At 37.4% G+C, this 22854-nt stretch overlaps 1 protein-coding gene across 1 annotated transcript in view; it reads right to left on the bottom strand.

Moving 5' to 3' along the window:
- LOC149777645 (uncharacterized protein C05D11.1-like) overlaps positions 1-22854 on the bottom strand; it is a 104878-nt gene that overhangs the window by 32692 nt on the left and 49332 nt on the right. The window contains exons 14-17 of the mRNA XM_089938705.1: positions 14836-14938; positions 9418-9548; positions 5331-5511; positions 521-606 (exon numbers count right to left, since the gene is read on the bottom strand). Of these exons, the coding sequence (XP_089794831.1) occupies positions 521-606; positions 5331-5511; positions 9418-9548; positions 14836-14938 (501 nt within the window). The remainder of the gene's footprint in view (positions 1-520; positions 607-5330; positions 5512-9417; positions 9549-14835; positions 14939-22854) is intronic.

Here is a 22854-nt window from a genome sequence, read left to right as displayed (position 1 = left end):
CTGACAGTATCAGCAAAGACTACATCAAGTTAAGACTGGTCTACTGTCCAATGGATTTTATGATGGAAACCAGGTATATTTTAAAAAATTTAACACACCACTCCTTCACCTTGAAAAATGGGTCAGTCCCTAACTATTATCTGCTTGAAAGTATATAAATCCTTTAAAGTTCAAAGAAAAATATAAACATAGATTGTACTTTCTTTTATTTTAATTTGAATTGTGCATCATTTTCTTTATTTCTATATTAGTTGATATCTTGTCATCAACTGTATGATAATGAATTTTGGGTTGCATGCACTGACCCCTCACCCACACACACTCAAAACAATTTTTGAGATCCAGAAATCCCCCGGCATGGTCTCAAAGTTTGGCAAGTAGGTTATTGGCAGTTTTAAAAATAAAATTCACCTGTTATAACGGAATCCATAAACATGCATGTCAAATCAGGAATGGTATTATAATCAGGTGCCTTACTTAGAAAAATGTTAAAATTGCCACAGCTTCTATTCAGACTTACCACCTCAGGTTCTTTGTCCAACTGCTGCAAAATTTGCTCTAAAAATGTCTGCTGCTTCAACATTGAACTGATGGTATGGTTACACTCTGGAATTATACAAGACATTTTACTGCTGAACACCTTAAAAATGATTTAACGAGTTTATATTTATGGAATAAGGGATGACATAAAAATAAATGAGAACATACACGAATCATAAAAATGACTAAACATTATTAGGACATAAACCTATTGACATACATAACTATTAATTAGCCATTGTAGTCTTGTCATTTCTAACTGTCTCTAGGTAATAACTACAATAAACATTATTCAAAGAGTAAAAACAGCACACAAACTTTCAAAATTATTCATGTTGATGCAACTTTCAGACATTATAAGCATAAATCTGGACCTGCACAAGTACAAGTCTGGACCTACACAGTATAGCCTGTACCTATAAAAGTATAAAAATTGCAGGCAAAGACAACAGGGGTTGTGTGCAAAATGCTGTCTTACCTTAAACCCTTGCAATGATGTATCCTCCTAATATGTAACACACAATCTTAGGGCTGTTATTGACTTGTAACAACTTTAATACAACACTATAACACAGAATCTTAGGGTTGTTATTGACTTGTAAAGACTGTATTACAACACTATAACACTGAATCTTAGGGTTGTTATTGACTTGTAACGACTTTAATACAACACTGTAACACAGAATTTTTGGGTAGTTGTTGACTTGAATTGTTATTGCTACCACGACTGACATCGATACCATTCCACTGCTGACATCGATGCCATTCTATCACTGCATAACAGGCAAAACAGAAATGAAATAAATTCTAATTAACTTATATGTCTGCTTATTTCGTATTTCATACAATTTTGTGAAATGGGAAAAAGAACCAGTTTCTGATATCTCGAACTAATGCAGGCTGGCTTATAGACAAAGACAAAAACTAAAACAAGGACAGAGACAAACAGTTTGATATCAGTGGACACATGAATCACAAGTAGTGGACTTTGGAATTTGTTCTCGAACAACCAAAATGTTTTAGAAATGCCTACAATGTTTACTTAATTTATCCAATAGATTTAAAACAAGGTGCCAATTAGTTCCACCTTTTCAGAATCCCTTACTAACATGCCCATTTAGTGATTCAGATGTCAGTTTGCAAAAAATAAAAACATGGTAGAGACCTTTGGTCATGTGAGTGGATACAGTGCGAGTAGATACAGTGTGAGTGGATACAGTGAGTGGATACAGTGCAAGTGGATACAGCGTGAGTGGATACAGTGTGAGTGGACTTGTATAATATGATAGGTGGCAAAAATAACACTTGCTGTTTCAATAATCAATTAGATACTTGCACTTAGAATTTTTAGTTATTCCTGCAACTTTGTAATGTAAAATATGAAGAAATCATTCAGTCTGAATAGCCCCAAACTGTTGTTTACATTCCTGTTAGTACAGACATGTCATCTAGTCAATGTGATGTCATCTAGTCACTGTGATGTCAATGAGGTCATTATGATATAACACTGACCAAGTGCTTGAGGCAAATTCAAAATGGTCATTATCTGCATCCGAGGCTTCTTCTAGCATGTGCTTGAGGGAAATTCAAAATGGCCATTATCTGCATCCGAGACTTCTTGCATGTGCTTAAAGGGAAGTTCAAAATGGCCATTATTTGCACTTGAGGCATCAAGTGCAAATTTATTTTGAGTATTGAATGGTTGAATATATTCATTAAGATAAATCAAGAGCAAATTTATTTTGAGTATTGAATGGTTGAATATATTCATTAAGATAAATCAAGTGCAAATTTATTTGGAGTATTGAATGGTTGAATATATTCATCATGATAAATCAAGTGCAAATTTATTTGGAGTATTGAATGGTTGAATATATTCATCATGATAAATCAAGTGCAAATTTATTTGGAGTATTGAATGGTTGAATATATTCATCATGATAAATCAAGTGCAAATTTATTTTGTGTATTGAATGTTTGAATATATTCATTGAGATAAATCAAGAGCAAATTTATTTTGAGTATTGAATGGTTGAATATATTCATCATGATAAATCAAGAGCAAATTTATTTGGAGTATTGAATGGTTGAATATATTCATTAAGATAAATCAAGTGCAAATTTATTTGGAGTATTGAATGGTTGAATATATTCATCATGATAAGTGCAAATTTATTTGGAGTATTGAATGGTTGAATATATTCATTAAGATAAATCAAGTGCAAATTTATTTGGAGTATTGAATGGTTGAATATATTCATCATGATAAATCAAGTGCAGATTTATTTGGAGTATTGAATGGTTGAATATATTCATTATGATAAATCAAGTGCAGGATATCTTCATCTTTAAATTAAAGTCCAAAATGTAAACAGTAGAAACCTTCTGGGAGTATGTTTGAGGTTTGCAAACTCAAAAGTATATTATTTTTTTATTTCAGAGTGGCAATATCTGTGTAGTTTTGTTTCATATTTCTTGCTGAAATTCACATAATCTCCATTACTTCAACAAAATAGAACCTTTCACAAATTTTCAGTAATAGCCATGCATGCTACATTGATGCCAAGGCAGATTAGTACTATTGATGTGGCGACTGACTGATTAGTGAAGCTGTCCGCTATTTTTACATGAGTACTTTTATGTATGTGTATCACTGCCAAATCTATCTTGAAAATTGGGGACCCTTGGTGTCCAAGTGGTCTAAGGCCCTAGGTGTCCAAGTGGTCTAAGGCCCTGGGTGTCCAAGTGGTCTAAGGCCCTGGGTGTCCAAGTGGTCAAAGACCCTGGGTGTCCAAGTGGTCTAAGGCCCTAGGTGTCCAAGTGGTCAAAGACCCTGGATGTCCAAGTGGTCTAAGGCCCTGGGTGTCCAAGTGGTCTAAGGCCCTGGGTGTCCAAGTGGTCTAAGGCCCTAGGTGTCCAAGTAGTCTAAGGCCCTAGGTGTCCAAGTGGTCTAAGGCCCTGGGTGTCCAAGTGGTCTAAGGCCCTGGGTGTCCAAGTGGTCTAAGGCCCTAGGTGTCCAAGTGGTCAAAGACCCTGGGTGTCCAAGTGGTCTAAGGCCCTAGGTGTCCAAGTGGTCAAAGACCCTGGGTGTCCAAGTGGTCTAAGGCCCTGGGTGTCCAAGTGGTCAAAGACCCTGGGTGTCCAAGTGGTCTAAGGCCCTATGTGTCCAAGTGGTCAAAGACCCTGGATGTCCAAGTGGTCTAAGGCCCTGGGTGTCCAAGTGGTCTAAGGCCCTGGGTGTCCAAGTGGTCTAAGGCCCTAGGTGTCCAAGTGGTCTAAGGCCCTGGATGTCCAAGTGGTCTAAGGCCCTAGGTGTCCAAGTGGTCAAAGACCCTGGGTGTCCAAGTGGTCTAAGGTCCTAGGCGTCCAAGTGGTCTAAGGCCCTGGGTGTCCAAGTGGTCTAAGGCCCTAGGTGTCCAAGTGGTCTAAGGCCCTGGGTGTCCAAGTGGTCAAAGACCCTGGGTGTCCAAGTGGTCTAAGGCCCTAGGTGTCCAAGTGGTCAAAGACCCTGGATGTCCAAGTGGTCTAAGGCCCTGGGTGTCCAAGTGGTCTAAGGCCCTGGGTGTCCAAGTGGTCTAAGGTCCTAGGTGTCCAAGTAGTCTAAGTCCCTAGGTGTCCAAGTGGTCTAAGGCCCTGGGTGTCCAAGTGGTCTAAGGCCCTGGGTGTCCAAGTGGTCTAAGGCCCTAGGTGTCCAAGTGGTCAAAGACCCTGGGTGTCCAAGTGGTCTAAGGCCCTAGGTGTCCAAGTGGTCAAAGACCCTGGGTGTCCAAGTGGTCTAAGGCCCTAGGTGTCCAAGTGGTCTAAGGCTCTGGGTGTCCAAGTGGTCTAAGGCCCTGGGTGTCCAAGTGGTCTAAGGCCCTAGGTGTCCAAGTGGTCTAAGGCCCTAGGTGTCCAAGTGGTCTAAGGCACTGGGTGTCCAAGTGGTCTAAGGCCCTGGGTGTCCAAGTGGTCTAAGGCCCTAGGTGTCCAAGTGGTCTAAGGCCCTAGGTGTCCAAGTGGTCTAAGGCCCTAGGTGTCCAAGTGGTCAAAGACCCTGGGTGTCCAAGTGGTCTAAGGTGCTTGCCTTTACAGATCACTGATGACTCATCTCTGTCAACATGGGTTCAAGTCTCGGCTCAGCCAATATGGGCATGTGAGAAAGCTTGCCAGCAGCTTTCTGTGGGTCTGTGGTGCATCCTGGGTTATTGTAGGTTCTTCCTCCACCAAAACTACTAGCTGCAGTATATTGCATATCATGTACTGAAAAATGGCTTTAAACCCATACAACTAATAAACCAATCTTGAAAATAAATCATACCTTAAATCTGCAGTGAAATTAGACTTTGTTGGCATTAACAGCCTTTAGTGGTTGCTAATATAGTATTGTTCATTCGTTTTTCTACCATTCCTTTTGACAATTTGCATATCAGAACATCCACATAATACCGTATATACCAAAGCAATTAAGAAATATTAATGTTCTATAATGATACATTGGCTCAAAACTCATTTGTTAAGCAATATTACTGAAAAGCTGATTCATTGTGGCATTAATGCTTTATGAGTTAATTTTAAAGTATGTGTTTTAATTATAGTCATGGAGCCACAGATCTGAGGAACCCATATCTTTTGGTAAAATGAGGGAAAACTTGAAAATACCCACTCCTTGACTGGGACAGCTTTGAAATAGTGCATGAAATCAGTAGGCTGATTAGTTTTGTGTTGGCACTGTTGGCATTACTGAATGGGGGTCAATTTCACACTCCAAATAAAAAACACACTAAAAGTAAAGACTACAATTACAAACTGACCACTGGAGAAAATGATGGACTTGAGAAGTGTTCTAACAACTGCATATCCACTATTCTTGTACTCAGCGATGTCATTAGAAACTCTCTTGGCCACAATCTTGAGTCTCTCAGCTGTGAACTTAATGTTGTACAACAGGTCCTTTAGCCAAGCCACGCCCTTTTCGTACTTCTCTTGCTCCACCTAAATTCAAGAGAAGATAACTAGAAAATAAGGTATGTTTGTAAAAGTTTATGTGTTTCCAATGTCAGTTTCCGTACTAATAAAGTTTATGTGTTTCCAATGTCAGTTTCCGTACTAATAAAGTTTATGTGTTTCCAATGTCAGTTTCCATACTAATAAAGTTTATGTGTTTCCAATGTCAGTTTCCGTACTAATAAAGTTTATGTGTTTCCAATGTCAGTTTCCGTACTAATAAAGTTTATGTGTTTCCAATGTCAGTTTCCATACTAATAAAGTTTATGTGTTTCCAATGTCAGTTTCCGTACTAATAAAGTTTATGTGTTTCCAATATCAGTTTCCGTACTAATAAAGTTTATGTGTTTCCAATGTCAGTTTCCGTACTAATAAAGTTTATGTGTTTCCAATGTCAGTTTCCGTACTAATAAAGATAACCCGTATTTACTTCACACTGACTGTACAAAGTTCTAACAGGTTATGCTAATACAAGTTTAGTGCAAACTATAAATTTCTACAGGCTATGCTAACCAAGGTGTGGTGTTGACTGTACAAAGTTCCAACAGATTATGATAGCACATTTTGTATTACTGAACAAAGTTATAGCAGGTTATTCCAATGCTAGTGTGGTGTTAATTGTACCAATTTCTAACAGGTTATGTGTATGTGTTTTGGATTTTAACATACATTTAAAAATTTTTCGTCATATCGCTACGATGTCTGCAGTGATGTCTAGCACTGGGGCATAACGCAGCAGACATGTAGCATCATGTCCCACCCAGTCTCAGTATCATGATACCAGGCCGACCAGTCCTAATACTAATCTCCTAATGCTGAGCCATTGTTATACATCGTTGCCACGCTATTTTAAAGATAAATTTCCATGGTTTTTCCAGGATGAAATGAATTTTTTCAAGGTTCACATATGACCATTACTAAATGCCAGTTTTTTAAATCAAAGATGAATGAAATTCAAGAAAATGTTAGCTTATAAAAGTTGCATTTTTTAAAATCAAAGATATTTCTATTTCGAGACTGACAAAACATCTAAGTCAGACTACTTTATACTTCAATGTACAGAATAAAAATTCTAACTTTACTTGGCTGACCTGCATCATGCTGGTATGAGGAAACAACATAATAAACAGTAAGTTAATTTTGTTCCCTTTCAAACAAATTAGAATAATTGGTTGTAAATCAAGATAATAATCTATATGAATATATAAAAAAACATTTCCTATCACAGTATGAAAAAAACAACCAACCAATAAGTGTTAGGATCTTATATTGTAAAGAAAAAAGTTTAAACCCTTAATCAATTTGTGCCAAGAAAACCCTCAAAAAAGATTTTTCAAATAACCTAAATTCCTTAAGATGATTTGGCTAAAATATATGACTTAAAAGATCATTTACAATAGGGGTAATTAATTTTTGAAAGAAAAACCTTCAAAATTATATACCATTATATAAACAAGGACTGAACTTTCTGTAAAATCAACATATGTCTGCTTGCAATGCGATAAACCAGTTTTAAAAACCTGCATTGATAATCACAACAGGAACTCTCACATATGAATCTCTGATGAAAAAATATCTTACCTTGAACCTGATATTATGGACAGAGCATTACATTACCTGATATCATGGACAGAGCATTACATTACCTGATATCATAGACAGAGTATTACATTACCTGATATCATAGAGTATTACACTTAACTGTCTCTGATATCATGGACAGAGCATTACACTTAACTGTCTCTGATATCATGGACACAGCATTACATTACCTGATATCATAGACAGAGCATTACACTGCCTAATATCATGGACAAAGCATTACATTTAACTGTCTCTGATATGGATAAAAGATCACACAATTTAATTTTCTCTGATAATTCGAAGATGTACTCACAAGCCAAGATTGGTGATTTTTGGGGTGAAAAAAAACACCAAAAGTTACTGAGCTGGCATCATTTAATTTATTCTTCAGATATATAAAAAAAATCCATTTATATTGTATTATCAAGCTCATAACAGGGTTAGTATCAATTTCTGCTCTGATAATTTTAGTTTTATTTAAGGCCTTTGTGGAAAAAATTTAGGTTTAAAGAATTGTAGTGTTAAGACTTTCATGCACACAAATAATGTCATCAATTTAATATTATTTGTAATAATATGACTTGAACTTCTTTTCCACATCCTTAGCAAGGTAAGATGTAAATGAACTTAATTAACAAGCACTGAAAGGTTAAATCACACACACACACACACACACACACACACACAAAAGCCAAAAGCAGAGCAATATATGTTGCACAAAGTGTCATGCAAAATTCTGACATATTTCAATGCTTTTAGTTTATCATTGATCTGCTTGTCTTCCAGGTTTTTTCCCCACATATGTCCTTAAGCTATTTGATGTGCTGTTGAAAGTAAGCTTCCTCTGATGTTCAGCTTTTAATACAGTCATCAGCTGTTCATTGTTTCTATATCTTAGTGCTGATTTTTTTATATAAATCCATGATTTCCTCATCCAATACTTTACTATTCCTAGTTGTTTTCTGTCTCTTTTTCTTTTCATCTTGAAGAAATGCTTCATACCTGCTGTATGTACTGCTGGCACTAATAAGCAGCCTTGGGGTGATTTCAACTTTATTGATTCCATCAGCAGCTCTAACGGCATCAATAATGACCCTTTTGGCAATCTCTAATGGCGTCAATAATGACCCTTTTGGCAATCCAAGTTCTTTCTTCTATATTTATCTCTTCAACTTCTTTATTTACTGAGCACCCCTCTCAACAGTCGCTTGCCCATGTCACAAGAGAAGCAAGGTCTTCACAACTTGCCAAAGGTTGGAATATTGCTGCTGATGAGCAAGCATGTCATAAATAAAAGTGTCAATACGTTCTTTCTTTCTTGAAAAAGATCCAAGTGATTCAGTGCTAATGGTAGAGTCAACAAATGCTGAAAACTCATTAAGAACAGTATCACAACAACTGATATTGAACTTTCTCTTGCTGACTAACAAGTACATGATTCTCTTTAATTTAGCCTCTGCTTGTGTTTTGCTTTCTAAAATGGCAGCAGGGTCAAGGCATGGCAGTCTTTCAATAAACAAAGTGAAGTGTAGATTTTGTGAGGAATTTGTCAGCAAAACAAACAAGAATACTTTTGCACGCATTCTTAAATTCTAAGATTTGTTGCCGACTTGCTTTTTTGCCTTTTTTAGTTCATACATTCTGCTACAAAGCCAACATCAACCTTGTGTCTGGTTACATGATATAATGGGTCAGTCACTTGAAATGTAACTGTCTTTTGTTGTTTTGATTTTTTGTATAAAACCTTTAATTTACCTTTTTACTGCTGATTCAGTTTGAAGACTTTTTAGGGTTTTCTTTCAATTTATAAGGTTTTTGTTATCAAAATTTAAGTTTTTTAAAACTTTGTTTAAGTTAAAATAAAATTGTAGGTTTTATTAATGTTCTTTTTAGGCTCCCTACAAAACCTGTCACAAGCTATTAAAGCGATGACTCTGAAGAATGATGGTAGACCTCTGACACAGTCTCACAAAATTTCTTTGGTACATCTCTAAGTCACTATTTTCAGAAATTCAATGAAGTACACACAAAAAAAGCAATGACCTTTGGCCTGCCCCCAAGGACAACTAGGACTGGTTTTAAAATCCTTCAGAAAAGTGCAGATCTGTTTATGGTTGATCTGCACCAGTTTCATTCAACACCAATTACATACTGCAAGAAGTGTTTAAGTGAAAACCCCATGTCAGTGCCACCATTCAGAATAATAATGAAAACAAGAACTTTGAGATAGACTTAAAAATTAAGTCATCCAATTTTACTGCAATTCTACAATATAAATGTTGGCATTACAATAACCAGTTCAAAGCTCACTTTTAATAAGACCTGCACAACTTGAGGAATGTAGCCACAGCTAAACTTTTTCCCCTGTATGCCTAAACTGGCCTCGGTCACCAGGGTGTCAGCATGAAGCTGTTGTATTACCTCCTCATGAGACATCAAGACTGAAATATACAAAAATTAAAGTGAAATGTCTACATATTGTACAGAGATTATATAGGTATATACATAGCCTGAAAAACATTTTAATGGTATTTTAAAAGGTGGGTGTTGTGTGTATACTAGTGGTGGGTGTTGTGTGTGTATTAGGGGTGGGTGTTGTGTGTATACTAGGGCTGCAACAGGCACTCATTTTAATGGTATTTTCAAAGGTGGGTGTTGTGTATATACTAGGGGTGGGTGTTGTGTGTATACTAGGGGTGGGTGATCTGTATATACTAGGGCTGCAACAGGCATTCATTATAAGACTCAAACACTTGAAGTGTCAGACCCAACTTGGCCCTGAGTACTCAAAACTTGTTGATGGCCACCACACACAAATGAGAACAACTGCCATCATATGTTTGATTTTAGTGTCATTTTCAATTTACCATTAAGAATGCAGTATTCCATTCTGTGCACTGCATCATCATGGCTAGTTGGTTATTCTATGTCCAAGAGTCAATAAAAGTAGGGAGGTGGGCTGGAATTATTCAGTTAAACTAAACGACCTGTACTATTGGTATTAAAATGAAAGATCTGAGCTAACCACTGGCACAACTCTATATAGACTATGCATTAAATGTCAAATATTTGAGCTAACCACTGGTACAACTCTTTATATAGACTATGCATTAAATGTCAAATATTTGAGCTAACCACTGGTGCAACTCTATATATAGACTATGCATTAAATGTCAAATATTTGAGCTAACCACTGGTACAACTCTGTATATAGACTATGCATTAAATGTCAAATATTTGAGCTAACCACTGGTACAACTCTATATATAGACTATGCATTAAATGTCAAATATTTGAGCTAACCACTGGTACAACTCTATATATAGACTATGCATTAAATGTCAAATATTTGAGCTAACCACTGGTACAACTCTATATATAGACTATGCATTAAATGTCAAATATTTGAGCTAACCACTGGTTCAACTCTTTAGATAGACTACGCATTAAATGTCAAATATTTGAGCTAACCACTGGTACAACTCTATATATAGACTATGCATTAAATGTCAAATATTTGAGGTCAGCACTGGTACAACTTACGTAGGCTAATATAACTTAAAATCTGTATCCAATCATAAATGTATATGTTAGATACACAATTTTGGGGGGATAAAGATCAATCTTAATTGGGGCTAATTTCCTTTGGGTAGTGAAAGACCTAGGCATGACAAAGGCATTCCATTCTAACATGTATTGACCCCTGGGTCATTAACCACAGGAATGTACAACATAGAGTCCACAGGCTACACCAGGTCTGTGACCTGTAGAATGCTGCACATAATGTGACATTCAAGTTCATAAGTAATGATGTAACAGTGGAATTAAGTTTATAAGTTTGGTTAACAGGAGGTCTGTGAACAGTACATTATAACCTACCCCATGTTGAATACCCCTGTACATATTCACTAGTAGGGCATGGCTGACTGGAGATTACTGATAAAAGAATGACCTTGTGGTCTTGAACAAGCCTACTGTGTGTAAACCATTAATTTCCAACAGGTTCACCATGACCTTTACCTTTGACCTTTAAACATCACAATCTAAAGGTTTCTTCCTTACTCTAAGAACATTCACAAAATCTGGTAAAGAAACTTAATTAGAACAAATAGCGCAAACCCCATTTTTCTTTAAGTCAAAATCACCGTGACCCATTACCTTTTGACCCCAAATCATTAACAATGACTTTAACTTTTGATATTTTGACCCCCAAATCAAAATGCTTCTTTCCCAGGTAGGACCAGGGCCATTGTATGGGGTTGTTGACCAACCAAGGTACCATTTTCCTGAGTTTGTGACATCTTTTTCTGAATGGGGGTGCCAAATGTGATGCTTGCCCATGTTGCTGTTTTGTCCAGCACAAACTTGCAATGACCCTGGGTAGCACTCAACTACTATTAGGCAGGTTCCATAAGCCTGCATTCATAATGTTGGATGAAAATCCACACTGCAATATATAACATGTATACATTTTTATGCTTGGAAGAGGGTATTTAAACAATACAAATAAAATATTTGCATTATAAAGCATTTCTTCAGGTTTTTGACCCATTTATTTTCAAACTTACATACCCTCCAGCAGTGAAAATGACAGTAGTAAAGGCTTATCAAACAACACCCAAATATGTAAAACCAAGAGTCCCAAGAAGGGACTGACACTTCTGATAGAATGTCCAGGAGATCAAGAAAAGACTTTCCATCATTGTAACTGCTAATAGTTGTAACCATCTCTGACATTCTTGAGCAATAAGATTTTCAGATTAACCACTGTGGCAGCCATACAGTTAAAAGATTGGCACCATTTTCATTTAGAAGAAAAACAGACACCATGTGAAGACTACTGAAAACTACATGCTGATACTGCTATCCATTCAGGAGAAAAAGTAGCAAGATTTTCAATATTTTCATCATGACAGCCATATCTGAGGTAAGACTGTCACCATTTCCATTCAGGAACAGCTAGATACCATGAATTTTCTTTTGGTGAAAACCCAATATTAATATAACTTTCCATTAAGAAGGAGCAGCAATAACAAAATCTTCAAGATGATTATCATATGGCTATACTGAATGTCTGATTGGCACCATTTTCATTTTGAACCAACAAGACATCTTAACTGTACTAGCAGATGGTCCAAACAGGGATGGAACACCCATGAACATAGCTGTCTAAGATTCAGTTTGATCAGAATCTATCACTTGATTGCTGACCAAGGATTTGTCCTATTTGAATCATCTTACATTTCTAACTACTCACACTGTGCATTGAGACCCAATCCAGGATACTTGCAGCTCTGGAGAAGGCATGCCAGGTGGCATTGAAGACTCAATTCCATCCCTATGAAAACATCACTAGCTCTCCCTGTGGACAAGCAGTGAACATACAGAAGTCTGCCACTGCCAGACTGACAGCTGGTTTGCCTGGTGAATGGTTGGTCTGGTAGCTGGCTGTGTAGAAGACAGTCCAGCTGTGGCTGTACATATAGCAAGAGAGACAGATCTATCAGCAAGTTCCCTACATGGCTGTATGTACGGCAAGACAGAAGGACCTATCAGTAAGATCCCTGCATGGCTGTATATATAGCAAGAGAGACAGATCTATCAGTAAGATCCCTGAATGGCGGTATGTATGGCAAGACAGATGGATCTATCAGTAAGATGCCTGCATGGTTGAATGCATGGCAAGACAGATGGATCTTTCAGTATGATCCCTTCATGGCCGTATGTATGGCAAGACAGATGGATCTTTCAGTATGATCCCTTCATGGCCGTATGTATGGTAAGGCAGATGGATCTTTCAGTATGATCCCTTCATGGCCGTATGTATGGCAAGACAGAAGGATCTTCCAGTAAGGTCCCTGCCTGGACATATGTATGGTAAGGCAGATGGATCTTTCAGTAAGATCCCTGCATGGCTGAATGTGCAGCAAGACAGAAGGATCTTCCAGTAAGGTCCCTGCCTGGACATATGTATGGTAAGGCAGATGGATCTTTCAGTATGATCCCTTCATGGCCGTATGTATGGCAAGACAGATGGATCTATCAGTAAGATCCATGCATGGCTGTATGTATGGCAAGACAGATGGATCTCTCAGTAAGATACCTACATGGCCATATGTATGGCAAGACAAATGGATCTATTTGTAAGATTCCCATAATTGTAGGCAGATGTTGTTGACACAGATGTTGTTGACATGATCAACCAATGGTCACTAGGATGGTGATATGGATGACCTATCAGTAAGACCAATGGTCACTAGGATGGTGATATGGATGACTGGCTGGCTGGCTTGCCTGGATTTTCTTTGATGGTGTTATGGTATTATGTGATCGATCTATTGGGCTTATGCCCACCTAAAAATGGGGATACACTCCCCCATTATATCAGAATTATTGATCAACTGTTGTTGTCTTCTGCACCAACTGATGCATTTATAATTTGAATGACATTATAGACCCATTTCCAGTGGCCTTGTGCTTAGAGCATCTGCCTCGGAAGCAGAAGGTTGTGGGTTCGAACAACAGCCGAGTCATACTAAAGACTTACAAAATGGTACTAACAGCTGCCTCACTTGGCACTCAGCATTAAGATGTTAGTGTTAGGACTGGTCAGCCTGGTGTCAGGATAATGTGACTGGGTGGGACATCATGCTACGTGTCTGTGGCATGATACCCCAGTGCTAGACATCACTATAAACTGCCACATTGCAGACATCATAGTGATAGGACTGAAAAATTGGGAGGTATCAGGCCCTAATGTTAATGTGATTTGGGAAAAGGAAAATGTCCGTTATGAGTTAACACAGGTTGGGAAAACAAATTATGGGCTATTGTTAGCTGGGAAAACTCCTTATAGCTTAATGTTTACTGTGCATTTATTTTACAGAGGAAAATACTGTTTGCAAACATATATTCACTTTTCACATCCTGTAACTGTGTGTTTAACTTTTACTGAAAGCATCTCAATATATTTCCAAGATATGACCTTATCAAGTTCTATCCCCTTCTCTACACCCCCCCCCCCAAGTGAGATAACAATTCTACAAGGATTGGCACAATCTATACCTGTTAAAATTGCCTATAGAGACCACTACATCTTCCAACAAAATGTTGTCTCCCATGACAGGTTGTATTGTTCTCTTTTTGGTGCAGGAGCTTAGTTACATTACACTTTTATACATGTGTCTATGGATGGACTCTATCTCAACATTTCCCCCTCACAGTTACAGGACACTCAATATATATGTGTATAATGGATGGGTTCTATCTCAACATTCCTCCCTCATAGTTACAGGACACTCAATATATATGAATATGGATGGACTCTATCTCAACATTTCCCCCTCACAGTTACAGGACACTCAATATATATTTATGTGGGTGGACTCTATCTCAACACTCCACCCTCATAGTTACAGGACACTCAATAAATATGAATATGGATGGACTCTATCTCAACATTCCCCCTCCTAGTTACAGGACACTTTTATATATGTGTATATGGATGGACTCTATCTCAACATTCCCCCTCCTAGTTACAGTACACTTTTATATATGCGTATATGGATGGACTCTATCTCAACATTCCCCCTCCTAGTTACAGGACACTCAACATTAACTCACTTATTTACATTACACTCATATACATGAGTATATAGATGGGCCCTATCTCAATACTCCTCCTCAGCTTCAGAATCTGAAGTTTAATTGATCTTTGCTGATACTCACCTCCATTTCGGACCACAGGACTTTCAAACAAAACCTCACAAAAGAGAGGCAGGTAGTACTTCAGCTCCTGAGGTACACCACTGGAATCTAACAAAGCGCTGATCTGAAAAATAACAGACATCAATATTCACTTGCATCTCATATTTTCAATTTAATGCATATGTACAAACGACTTGGGAGTAGACTAGAGTCTGCATGCCAAGCCTAAACCTCCTGTCACGGAACTGTATAAATCCTTTTATTAAATGCACGTACTCGGGTTTCGTTTTTTGTGTACGACGATACACAAGGGTGATTTATATATATTCTACAAAGATTTCATCTTATGCCACACGTGCAAAGTGCTTTCAATGGGAAGAACCAAATACTTCTAGTGCAAAGGCAATGTACGGTGGCATCGTCTGTGTATAAATACCTCACCATAAGACTAAATCTTTACATTATGGAATGTCTTGTCAGTGAGCAGTATACTTTAAGGACTTGCACATATTCAGCTATAGAGGTATGTTAGTTAAGAAATATTAATTTCTTGTGTATAAGTTATAACTATTGTACTACCACATTTATTTTTGTATATTTTCTACATAGCTTCAGCTTATGTAGTATCATGCAAATATTTTCTATTCTCTTTTGTGACTTAGCAAGATATTTATATCAGCAATATATAAAGTTGCATTTGTAAGAAACGTTTAATACCGGATGATTCTTGTCAGGCATGGTTAGGTTCACTTCTGAATTTGTGTATTGCTTTGTAATTATTGTGATGATAATGTAATCTGTGTAGCTTACCATATATAGCGTCATTACATTTAATTGTATATGTCTGCATCACGAATAGTACACAGTGTTTGATGTATTTTGAGCTGACCAGAGTGATGAGAGTGATGACCAGAGTGATCAGAGCTATCGGAGTGATTGTAGTCGACATGGTACCAGCTGCAGAGCTAACCATAGAAGTTGACCATATCAGCTGTGAAGCTGAACCATAGCAACCATAGAGCTGAGTAAACAGTGTTGCTCGTCAATTAGCAGGTGATCAGGCATTGCTGACCGAGATTGGTGGATCCTGATTGCTTGATTAACCAACCTATAATAATGACTGCTTGATTGACCAGTGTGACTGGTAGCCAAGTGCGCTGGTGATGGAGTGTGTAACTCCATACATGTAATCTTTCAGCCATGGGCTAATCTTTGAGGTTTGTAATACAACTGTGTTTTTAGGACTGTAAAGATATTTTGTACATCTGTCCCTCTGTTTTCATCATTTTCACTATTTGAGTGAATACATTTTTACTATGTGAGTAAAATACCACAGTTTAACTATCTGAGTAAAACACATCATTCTTTCATTGTGAAATCACTGTGAATCATTCACCTCTTGTTCTTGTACTGTGTAAGGTCACTTATTTGTATTTTCATTATTTAGTTTGTGCAGATTGCATTAATTGATCCAATATTTGGATATTAACCATGCTTCTTTTTTCATTAAAGCCATTCATCATTAAAATATTGTATTTGTATCATCATCAAAAGTGTTCCATTGTAAATCCGAAATCCCACCGATTATCTTTTTAAACCTCCATCATTACCTTTGAACCCAGTGACCTTGACTCCCAAGGTTAAAGAAGCAAACTGTTTTAGCTTCATAACAATTTATTCCACTTTGGAGGAATAAGTCCATAAGTAGAAATGATTTTGGAAATATTTCCAAATAAAATAACATTGACCAAAATCTAAGAAATCTGTTTGACAATGATGAAAAAGTAACTGCTACAACTCACTTTCCCACTAATGTTTACACAAGAAAAATTAGGACAATTGAGTCTTAACAAAAGTATCATCTGATCTATTAGCGCATGCTCCTAACGAAGGTATCATTTGTTCAGAGACTTTGACACAATGTGTGGTCATCTTGATAAGGCAGATTCAGGACACGATATGTTACTGTGATACATGGGTCATGATTGAATACATATAACGATATACAGGTTGTGATAAGATTTTTTTTTGTTGGTATAACACCCTTTTTCAGCATATGATAGGCTATACATGACTGTCAGTATACCTGGTTGAGGAAGAACCTGGGAAAGCCAAATTAAGAACCACAGACAAAAGGGAAGCTATTGACAAGCTTTCACACTTAGCCACAAAAAGATACATATCATGGTGCACAGGTCAAGATATGCAACAAGACACAAAGGTCCTAATAAGATTCATATCATGGTACACAGGTCATGACAAGATACATAGCATGGTACACAGGTCATGACAAGATATATATCATGGTACAGAGGTCTTGATAAGATAAATATCATGGTACACAGGTCTTGATAAGATAAATATCATGGTACACAAGTCTTGATAAGATAAATATCATGGTACACAGGTCATGACAAGATATGTATCATGGTACACAGGTCATTGCAAGATATGTAACATGGTACACAGGTCGTGACAATATACATATCATGGTACACAGGCCTTGATAAGATAAATATCATGGTACACAGATCATGATAAGATACATATCAGGTTACACTGGTCATAAAATATGTATCATGATACAAAAATCATGAGAAGATACAAATGGTACACAGGTCAAGAGAAGATACATATCAGGCTACAAAGGTCCTGATAAGATACCTGGTCAGTGTGCTAAAAATAGGTTCCACTCAATGTCTAAATTGTTAATCTATGTTATCTCTGTGTAGGTTGTTAGGGGGTGTCTTGTTTCATCTTGTTACGGGGTGTCTTGTTTCATCTTGTTAGGGAGTGTCTTGTTTCATCTTGTTAGGGGGTGTCTTGTTTCATCTTGTTAGGGGGTGTCTTGTTTCATCTTGTTACGGAGTGTCTTGTTTCATCTTGTTAGGGAGTGTCTTGTTTCATCTTGTTAGGGAGTGTCTTGTTTCATCTTGTTAGGGGGTGTCTTGTTTCATCTAGCAGCAGAGAGGGCAGACAGACCATAGAATTCCGACAAACAAATAAAACAAACAAAATAAAATCATCTCATAGAAAGGTCCAGATTTTTACAAATAAACGTTTCCTTGAGATGTTTTATTTCTGTAATGGCCAATTATACTAATAAAACCTTAGTTCGAAATGTGACAAATAGAACAACAACAATCTTCTCCACCTCTGCGACAAATAGAACAACAACAATCTTCTCCACCTCTGCAACAAACAGAACAACAACAGTCTTCTTCGTCGAAATTTAAAGAAAAGTATCTTAAAAAAGCAAGAAGATCCTTATCTAAGAAAGACACAGATACAACAGAAGAAGGAGCTACTGGTAGTGGTTTCGGAGGTAATTTTGTTTGTCCTCATAATATCATTAATGATGTGTCACGGTTAGAAGTTCTAGGAGGAAAACGTGCTGGAAATAATTCACCAGAAATAATTAATGAAGCAGCTGATATTTGTCGACGATTATTTCAAGGTGGTATCATGGATATCGGAGTTTACCGAGAACTTATCAATGAACTTGCTGATGATTACAGTGACTAATTGTTAGATAAATAACAAATAAAATAGGATGATCATACATAATAATCATCGTAAACCCGTGCAGGTCAGAGCGGTAAACTCACAATTACCAATCTACAGAGCTACTTACGGAGATGGACTTGGTGATGTTATACAGGGATTATTTAAAAGGATGGCCCCCAAAGTAGCACCCGTTGCAAAATAATTATTGATGAAAGCTATTGATATTGTTCGTGATAAAGCTCCTGGAGCAATTGTCAATGTTGGTGGTAAGGCGTTTTCGGCGATCAAAGATAGACTATCACGATTATTGCGACGAAAACAACAACCACCAGTAAAATTACCAAGTACTGAAATTATGCCAGCAGATGTAAGTAGAATAATAAATCAGGCTGCAAATCAAAAACTAGCGGCGTTAGCAGATCAAGGACTCGGTGAACCAGGGAATAATATTTCAAGTTTGATATCAGGGAGTGGAGTTTCCAAACCTGGTTTTTGTGTTAAACGAAAATAATTATAATAAAATGTTCAAGCGCGTATCCGATGAAGCATTTGATATGGAGGCACCTGTCCTTAAAGATGAATCGGTACGTGATTATCAGTTTTACTCTTATGAAGCACGAATACCAAATCAACGTGGAAGAATTGAACTACAAGTTCATGACACAAGTAGATACTTTTTACCCGCTGAGGCTTTTCTTGAGGTAGAAGGTACAATTGTGAAAACGGATGATACTAATTACTTAGATACAGTAAAAGTTGGTTTTGTCAACAACGGGATCATGGCACTGTTTGATAGTGCCACTTTTATGATCGATGGAAAAAATATCGAAGCAATTCAGAAAGATGTAGACATTGCTACAACAATAATAGGATTAGCAAGATATTCTGATGATTATACAAGATCAGCAGGTCCTACAATGATGTTTGTGAAAGATAATACTAATCTCCCCAACGATAATCCGCATAATATAAGACAACCAAGAAATTTTGCCGATAACGCTGATGACGATGTGTGGCCAATAGTTCATGGTTCTAACGTAGATTTCAACTTGGGATTTACAGCACGTAAAAGTATGTTGCTAGGAGCTAATAGAAGTTTTTCATGTGCAATTCCACTATCGCATATTTTTGGATTTTGTAGAAATGTTAGAAAGGTCATTTTTGGAGCTAGACACATGGTTGTTTTTGTGCGAAAAGGTGATGATAACGATGCTCTGTGGAGACCTGCTGGTGATGCTGGTAAAGTAGTACTATCGAAACTTTTACTGTGGATGCCGGTAATGACTCCAACGATCGCAGAAGAACAAAAATTAATTTCTTTCATGGACACTGGTGGTAAATCTTTGTTGCCATGGTTAACAACAAGCACAGATAGTATACAAACTAACGTTAACCGTCAGTTCACATGGCATATAGCATCACAACAGGGTGTTTCTGCACCGGGACATATTTTTATCGATCGTTTAGGTAATCAAGAACGTACTCATATGATATTTGATAAACTAGGTGTCACAGATATTTCTTTACGGATAAACGGACAACAAGAACCAACAGAGAATCTACAACTAACTTATGAACAAAATCATATAGGACGTGCATATCATCGTTTGATGTCATTCATGGGACGTGATCAAAATATAGATACTGGTTTGCAAATATCACAATTAGATTTTAAAACTTTATATCCGATTTATTACTTTCCACTAGAGCATCTTGATCTATCAAAACAATCTGTCGTTGATATACATCTTAAAGCAACATTAAATACAGGTGGTGTTGATTATAGAGCAATCACGGTCATAATCGGTGATAAAGCCATGTTACTTGAAGGTGGTAGTGGTCGAATGAGAGTCACTGATGCACCAGTGGAAAATCTTTAATTATTCAGAAAAATATATTTTATATAAAAATGTCGTATGGTCATGTTAATGTTACTCTGAGTCCCGGTCAGGTCAAAAAACCGCCAATAAATGCGGGACTAAAATATCACTAAAACGAGATCAGATTGGTGGTGGTCCAAACAAATTATCATTGACAAATAATCAGATTAAACATCTCAATAAAGCCCCGGAATCAAAAACAGGAGTTCAATTCCATCTTTCTCCGAGTGCCATCAAGGACATGGTTAAAATAGGTGGTATATTTCCACTTCTTGCGGCTATTCCAGCGTTAATAGCTGCTGCCGCTCCAGCCGTAGCAAAAGCAGTCGCGTTAGGTGCTGTTGGAACAGCTGCTGGAATGGCTCTAAAGAAAGCAGTAGGAAAAGGGTACAAAAAAAAAGGGACGTGGCCTAAGATTACCGGGATCTTGCTGGGGAAAAGGTCTGAGGCTTCCACGTTAGATGTTCCAGCATCAAATTTTGATTTGATAAAAGCTGCTAAACAATTAAAAATAAAAGCCTTTAGAGGTGTTTTTATGCGAGATCAATTACCAAAACAACCGAACAAACTCGAAACGGGTATTATTAATCTTGACTCAAATTCAGGACCTGGTACTAATTGGGTATCATACGCGGTTGATCCACGTGGAATCATTTATTTTGATTCATACGGGTTAGCTCCACCTGTTGAATTTATCAAGTATGTTGCACCACTTCACACAAGAACCTCTGGTTTTAGAGTTTGGTATTCAACGCTACCCACACAAACAATGATAGATCACCAATATGCGGCCGTGAAGTAATTAATGTACTTAACGCTATATCAAAATCATCCAAACCGCCACATAAAGTCATGCATGATTATACAAGCAACCGATTCATTGCACGTAAAGTGTTTTAAACAGATCTTTAGATGTTATATAATGGTTGATATTTATGGAAGAAGATCTTCTTCACGTGTTGAGAAAAAACCCGGCGACGTTGATCTGTCAAAGTACACGACTAAGGATGACCTCGCTGATATTATGAACCTGGCTGGAGTCGACCCAGATGAGGTTGTTATTTTTCAGGATCGATATGGTAAACTAAAAACTAGCAATATCAAATGGAATGATATAGTTCGACGAGTACTCGGTGCAGTTACGGATAATATTCCTGTGTTTACCAATGGCGGTAGAATCAGAGATTCAAGTATATCGCCTGCAACCATTAGAGATGAAATTGCAAAAAGTGTTGCTAATCATGTAAGAAACACCGGCGACACAATGACAGGTGAACTCAGCATGAACGGAAACAAGATAGGAGTGTTAAGAGATCCAACATCCGATGAAGACGCAGCAACAAAAAAATATGTCGACGTCAACTACAACACCGTAGATGGTAAATTATCCACGTTGCAGGCCGAATATGACGTTCACGTAGGTGCTTTTGGAAGATTTCGAAGAAATTTTCAAAAAAAGGATGAATCTATAGATAAATTCTTCAGCACTCCGCACGCCGTTGACATAAATCTCGTTGATATCAAGACGAACCTCGACACGATTAAACAAACACAGCAAGACATCGTAGCAGGGATTCCTGAGATCGTTAATAAAACCAGTTTGATTAAAATTCCAGCTGGAATAACTCCCGGACATATTACCAACATCGTATGCACAGTATCATCGGGATTCGCACATGGTCGCAGCAAAATAAAACCATTACATATACCGCAACAGTCACTGGCATGTACACGTTGTCTGTGTTTAGTCCTGCGCGACTTGAGATATTTACAACGTATCCATGGCGCCATTCCACTGAATAAATTTTTATTCTGGAAGCAGCTGATAAAACATTAAACGCAACATCTTACTCATGGTGTTTGGAATTTGTAGCTGAAACACCTCAATTGGTTACTGCATAAAAATATATGGACGGTGCACAATACAGGTACAATCAAGCGCGTGAATGGCAGGCAGCATTAAAAGATCGGGTCGAACAGTATACAGTAAAAGTAAAAAAATATCGACGATGATTAGTTATCGTTGATGTGATTGTTTATTCAGTATCCGCTGTTGTTGCTGGAACAGGTGTTATATTATCAGCGGTGACAATGATGGCACCAGTAGCTGTAACTATTTGTATTTCAGCAGCAACAACTATTGCAGGTGTGCTTAATATCATCGCAAAAAAAATATGTACTTGCACGAATGAAAAATTATCCGATTACATGTTAAAATTACACACAACGACGGTAACATACTCGAAATTGTCCTCGTTATCAGCGAGTCTCAGTGATGGAATTATATCTGATTTAGAGTTTTCAATGATGACTAAAATATATGACAAAAGTATCGGTATTAAAGATACAAGTACTAATAATGACAGAATTACTCCAGCAGATTGTGACAAACACAACTCCGCCAAAGATAACGATGATCTCGGTGAGTTCAACTAATCCTGAATTTAGTATTAACTTTCCTACTGCAATTCCAGTGAAGGAAATAGCACTAGATCAATTACGGGTATATTACAGCTGGCCCAATATCAGATCAAAATCATTTAATGGTACACCAGCAAATAATTTACTAGTATTTGCTAACAAGAACAAACCAGATGGTACTCCTGACTGGATAGATGTTGGAATACCCACTGGTAGTTATGAGATCGAACAA

Source organism: Sinohyriopsis cumingii, chromosome 17 (genome assembly GCF_028554795.1).
Source record: "Sinohyriopsis cumingii isolate HCF-2022 chromosome 17, ASM2855479v2, whole genome shotgun sequence".
NCBI lineage: Eukaryota > Metazoa > Mollusca > Bivalvia > Unionida > Unionidae > Sinohyriopsis > Sinohyriopsis cumingii.
The sequence above is the reverse complement of the archived record's forward strand: the minus strand, read 5'-3'. Positions and strand labels throughout refer to the sequence as shown.